This window comes from Centruroides vittatus, unplaced genomic scaffold (genome assembly GCF_030686945.1).
Source record: "Centruroides vittatus isolate TY-2023 unplaced genomic scaffold, ASM3068694v2 contig_854, whole genome shotgun sequence".
NCBI classification, from domain to species: domain Eukaryota; kingdom Metazoa; phylum Arthropoda; class Arachnida; order Scorpiones; family Buthidae; genus Centruroides; species Centruroides vittatus.
Window position 1 is genome coordinate 620,649 of NW_027122558.1, and position 6,000 is coordinate 626,648.

Consider the following 6,000-nt stretch of genomic DNA (forward strand, 5'->3'; position numbering starts at 1 on the left):
GTGAACACATTACGAACTCACCGTTATTTACATATATGCAGCTGTTTACTACTAATTTCATTGGATTAAAGTAAAAGAAAATCCAGCAACGAGTTGCTTAACTTTTCCGGCAACATTTAAGACCGCGCGTGGCGCCATCCGTTACGATATTTTATTATTAAAAACTTTTCACATTTTTAATTATTGTAAAACGGCAAAAAGCTTAATTTCGAGGGCAAACCACCGAGGCCAATTTAAAAAAAAAAAAAAAAACTAAATGCTAATAACCAGTAAAATCGTCACGAAGTCCGATCCTATTTGGAGATACACACAACCCCCTCCCCTCGACCTTCTATCACCAAAGTTTAATAGATCGACCCCGCCAAATGTCAGAAATTTTCGACAAAAAGCACGGGAGTTATTAAGCTTTAAACCCTGCTCCCATACTAAAATTCATACATACAGAAAAACTCCCGAATTTTTTTTTTTTTTTTTGCTTTTCTTAGAAACCTTGGGGGGTGATTTTTTGACTGGTGGCTCTCTGTTTGTATAACAATTGGTTTGTATTTGTAGTTACGGAAAATACGAAATCGCCTTCGTCTACCTTAGAAGACAGCATTCACAAGTCGGTGTTTTCGGCGCCTCCCGTTTCGGACCCGCAGCTGGAGCAGCCCTACTGTTGGGAGCAGCACACGAAATTTCTTCCCGGAATAAACATGGTGACGGGTGAAACAGTTTCGAAATGGTCGGTGGACGAAGTGGCCAATTACGTGTCCACACTTTCGGGCTGCGAAGAGCACGCGCAGTTGTTTAAAGAAGAGGTAAGTTTCCCGGACCACCGATTCTTTCGGTTAAATATGACGTCGATAAATTGCGATTTTCTCTTTTGTTCCCCATCAGCAGATAGACGGCGAAGCGTTTCTTTTACTGAACCAAACGGACATCGTGAAAATACTCAACATAAAACTGGGTCCCGCGTTGAAGATTCACAACAGCATTCTCTCCTTTAAGAAGAATTTCGTGGATTAGAAGAAGAATCCGAACGAAGACGAAGGATCGGAATTATTTTTGTTTTTTGCAGGAACCGCACGTGACTGCATTGCTCACTGCCAAGCGCGTGTCCGATATTGTTTTGCTCAATATGGCGAAGTTAGCATTTAGAGCCGAGTGTTGTTGAAGTGTTTTAGAACGAGAGACTTTCTCCTTCTACGCGAAAAGACGCAGCGGGTTAACGATTACGTCATAGTTTTTATCCTCCGGGTTAGTTTCTACCTCCGACGTTCGGATCTATCTTCGTTGATTTCATTTAGTCATTTCATCTCTGTACATATTGTATGTAATGTCCATAATTTATCATACGTGAAAGTAACATCGTGTATAATACATACGCTATATGGAAATAATGGTTTTACCACTAACGGATGTTTAACCGGGTTATGTTTAGTGACGTAATCATTCCATCTCCGGGTCTCTCGGACTCGACAGTGTTTTATTTTTAAATCCGAATACCGGACTTGCCAAAACCCGTGGGAAATTTCCGCGGTGGATCTCTGGGAAGTAGCGTTATCTCGAATCCCGTTTAGTACGTTTTATTGTATTTTCTCGTGTTAAGAAACATATTTGTTGTTTGTTTTTGCAATTGATTTTATAATTTAGGCATTAACACTTTGAAGTGATTTAAATATCTTTTTTTCGGTTCTGATATAATGCAGCTGTAGTTCCTATAAATAAATAAAGTATTTAAGAGAAAAGAAAAGAAATAAAAATAAAATATCTGCATTATATATAGAAAAGGAGAAAGCTATTTTAATTACTGAATTATAAAATGTTGGTTTGAAAAATACTTCCATCATAAAAGAATTTTTTCAATAAAAAACAAAAAAGTTTTGAAAATTATAAGTCGAGAGTTGTTTCAATTTAAGAAGGGAAAAAACATTAAAATTATCCAGCAGTTTACGGTTGATAAATTCAGTGGTTCGAAAGGCAGTTAACCAACGTGGCTGTTTTATATTCCTTAAAAATGCGTTGCAAGCTCTAGTGTTCGTCATCTGTTTGATCCGAGCTGTTCTTAAAGTAAGTCGATCAACCGAATTTTCAGCCATTCGGCATTTCATTCAATATAATAGCCGTATTGTCATTTAGTTAAGTCGCGCCACAGCTCAGTAACGATTATTATTGAAGTGTAAAGTTAGAAATTTAAAATATGTCAATAAATGAAATCTACCGGTGAATTTTTGAATACGGCAAAGCTGAACCCTAATTGTACTACTACTATTCAAAGCCATCTAGAAGGATATTTAACGGTCCAAATGGTACCAAATTCGGTACGGCGACATTTCGTGACTCGCGGAAGACATTCTGGTTAAAAAAAGATTAGTATCGTAACGCCGCCGTGGCACTTTTGGCGCTGCAAGCAACGAGCATTTTCAGAGCTTTCGTTTTCGTCACGTAAACTACGCCACGAAATAGGCATTTTTTTGGTACAAGGTGCTCGTGATGTCCATAAACAGCGATGCGGGGATGCTACTGAATTCCTGTTACGTGTCCGATTTCTTCATTATTTTCAGACTGACTCCACCCCGAGGGCGTTTTTTAACTATACCTATTGTGGGTTCGGTCATGCCAAAAATAAGGTCGATCGGATGGTAAAGATAAGGCCCGACGTAAATCCGAGCCCATGAAAAGTCGCAAACCACTTGTCGCTTGCCAAGATTCGATTCCGGATCTCCCAGAGCGATAGACTATAGCCTTAATCCCCTTGACATGTATTTATAAGTGATATCAAATCTGTATTGGGATTATTATGTTAAAATAATCTAAAACGAAAAAATATATTTATTTGAACGGTTTGAAAGATTATTTTTTAGGGCCTGGATAGAAATAAGTCTAGTATCGGTAATTTGATATAATAATAGAAATTTGAAAACCCGTTTGTGTGATAGAACTTGGATGTTGATACAAAAGAATAACCAGAAAATAATATAAAGGGAATATGTATTAGTGACTAGTTCATAAAATTCACCAAGAAAATACTCTGGTACACCGTCTTCGTAAGCTGCCTTAATCCTAGAGAACTAGTTATAATTGATAAAGCGAAAAAAGAAAAGTTTTATCGGTTTTCGGAATGTGTCCATACTACACGGAAATTTTTTTTTCTGACTCTTTCCGCCCTGTGGGCACTAAGAGGGCCTCTTTTAGTAGGCCCATTATGGGTTCGGCCAGGCCCACAATGGGGCGACCGGGTGGTGAGGGACGGGGCCCGACATATCCGAACGGACCACCCCCGAAAAATTCCTGGGGATTTTTCGTCCCGTTCGGATTCGATCCCGGGTCCCCCAGAGCGGTAGGCTGCCACCTTGACCGCTCGGCCATCCGGCCGCAAACACGGAAAATAGATGTGTAAAAGTTGCCTTCGAGTGCGCGGCATGAAAAACTATAAAACACGTGAAGGAAATGATTAAAACAGACCATCCGTTACGTGAAAACGTGAAAAAAGTTTTTTTTATAGAGATTTTTAAATTCCTATTATTAGTTCACACTCCCTATATTTACCGTATATCTCGGCGGATAAGACGATAGTTGAACCATTGAAAATGGCCCCGAAAATCCGGGGACGTCTTATAGGACAATACAAAAAAAAAAAAATAGAGAAAAATTTATATAAATGAAAACCATTGTAAAAAGACAGACAAACCGTAATTTACTAGAAGAGAGTAGGGTATGTGCACAAAATAGAATAGCCCATACAATGTTTTTGTGAATAGTCACGGTCATTGCCCGAATTAGTGCGAATGTTTGCAAAAATCGCCAGATGCGAGAAAATAAAATTAGTTCATTCGAAAAATTACAAATAGGACATAATTCCGTATACGCTATACAGTATTATTATTCAGATAATGATTGCCGATCTGAACTAAACTTATAGGCCATCGATAGTTTGGGGTCGTCTTATAGGATAGATATATGCTAAAACTGTAAAACTTCGCGAAAATTTATACATCGTCTTATCCGCCGAGATATACTGTATATAGCTTGTTCAAATTTTTAATCGGTAATAAAATACTTGTTATTCATCCACTCAAGTTCAAATACATTTTTTTAAACTTGTAGTGGATGACACTTGATGCGAATACAGTTTTTTTTCAAATATTAATTCATTAATTAAATTTAATTATCGGTTAATATTACCTGTGGTATCGAAGAGGGCGACGGGGAACTTTTTCCTAGATACTAGACGGCGACGGGGGAATTTTTTTCCCTACGTTCGAGATGGCCGCGTTTCCGGTAATCTCGAATCAGATTCTCGAGTGATAATCTGGAAGCAGATTAACAATGGATAATCTCTAAGTAGAATACCGAGTAATCTAAACGTTAGGGGGCGTACCCGTACTATCTGTGGCATTATGCAAATTAATAAATTTACCCGTCGCCGTCTAGTATCTAGGGGAAAAAATTTTCCCGTCGCCATCTTCGATACCACGGGTAACATTAACCTAATTATTAATACTTTAAATAGAATTTTAGCAGTTTGTAATGAAAATTGAAATCAACAGGCAGTAGCTCGATCGGTAAAATGCAAGGATTTCAATATTTTTCACGCGAAGGTGAAGAATGCGAGTTCAATTCTTGCGAAAATTGATAAATTTTTGAAAATTTTTGCTTTGAGTAGACGTTTTATTCAAATGATTTTCGAGAGTGAGTTAGCAGTTGTGGTTTTTTTTTTTTTAACTCTCCGCCCTGTGGGCACTAAGAGGGCCTCTTTTAGTAAGCCCATTATGGGTTCGTCCAGGCCCACAATGGGGCGACCGGGTGGTGAGGGACGGGGCCCGACATATCCGACCGGACCACCCCCGAAAAATTCCTGGGGATTATTCGACCCGTTCGGATTCGATCCCGGGTCCCCCAGAGCGGTAGGCTGCCACCTTGACCGCTCGGCCATCCGGCCGTCGAGTTGTGGCTTAGTGGTTAGAATGAAGGATTTTTATGGTTTGGGTTCAATTCCGATTTCTCTTTCTATGTTGACACTTAATATTGTCATTCTGTCATATGTACTGTACATACATATTTATATTAATGGTAATTATTTAATAAAAATTAACTAAAATAAAATTTTTCTTTGTTCACCTAAGTAGGAATTGACTTTAAAAAATTTTTTTATATTGTTTATAAAGAATTTTAAGGAAAAGGTATTTAAGATTTTAGAAATTAGTGATCTCGAGTTGACTGAGGAGGGGCCTTACAAAAGCCCGAAATGTGTACAAAAAACGTGTACACGTATCAACTAAATTGAATAAACTTAAACTGAAGATTGCCAAATGTTCGTGTGTTTAAGAGACCAAAGTAGTAATAGTAACTAGAATTACGGTAATTTTATAATGAGAACTAAATGTAAAAAATAAGACAGATTTGAATCGAATTCGAACCCGGATTCTGCGGCAGAAGTTTCTGTTTGAGGTTTCGGATATTTCAGATAATAAAATAAAATAACCTTTCAAATAATTATTGTAATTGTAAACGTTTTTAATCGTTGAATTTTAGCTGTAATTTTATTTTGTTTCCCATTGTCAACTCTCTGCCTTTAGGCATTAAGAGGACTTTTCGAGAGTACCCATTACTTGTTCGACCAGGCCCACAATGGACGCAATCGAGTGGTGAGGGACGGGGCCCGACTTATGCGAAAATGGTAATCGACGTTTCGATATTTATTTGAAATTGTTTATCGTAACTAACCAGTTTTTCGTACAAGTCCTTGCGCACGGTTTCCCTTGGCAGATCACCCACGTGTTGCGTCGCCGAATTTCAAAACGGCAAGAAAATATTGAATTTAAATTTATTTAAAGCGATAAGATTTGTAAAGTGGTTTGACGTAATTCGAAATAATTCTTAATACCGAAGGAATGATTGCGCAATTCTGTACTACGGTAACTCCATTATCTAATGTTCTCACGTAGGCGTTAGTTATCTGAGGTAGCATTGGGCAATAACAATACAATTCCTGCCAAATAAGCGTAAAAGAAGAAA

The 6,000-nt window shown here is 38.0% G+C and overlaps 1 protein-coding gene across 8 annotated transcripts in view; it reads left to right on the forward strand.

The window, feature by feature from the left end:
- The window catches only part of LOC136982562 (lethal(3)malignant brain tumor-like protein 4), a 72,816-nt gene extending 70,922 nt beyond the window's left edge, over positions 1 to 1,894 (forward strand). For 7 of the 8 annotated variants that reach the window (XM_067279066.1, XM_067279069.1, XM_067279064.1 and 4 more), the window contains exons 18-19: positions 553 to 800; positions 880 to 1,892. In XM_067279066.1, coding sequence (XP_067135167.1) covers positions 553 to 800; positions 880 to 1,008 — 377 coding nt within the window. In that variant the 3' untranslated portion in view covers positions 1,009 to 1,892. Of the gene's footprint in view, positions 1 to 552; positions 801 to 879 lie in introns of all 8 variants that reach the window. The other variant, XM_067279071.1, reaches the window with a different exon arrangement.
- The last annotated feature ends 4,106 nt before the right edge of the window (positions 1,895 to 6,000 follow it).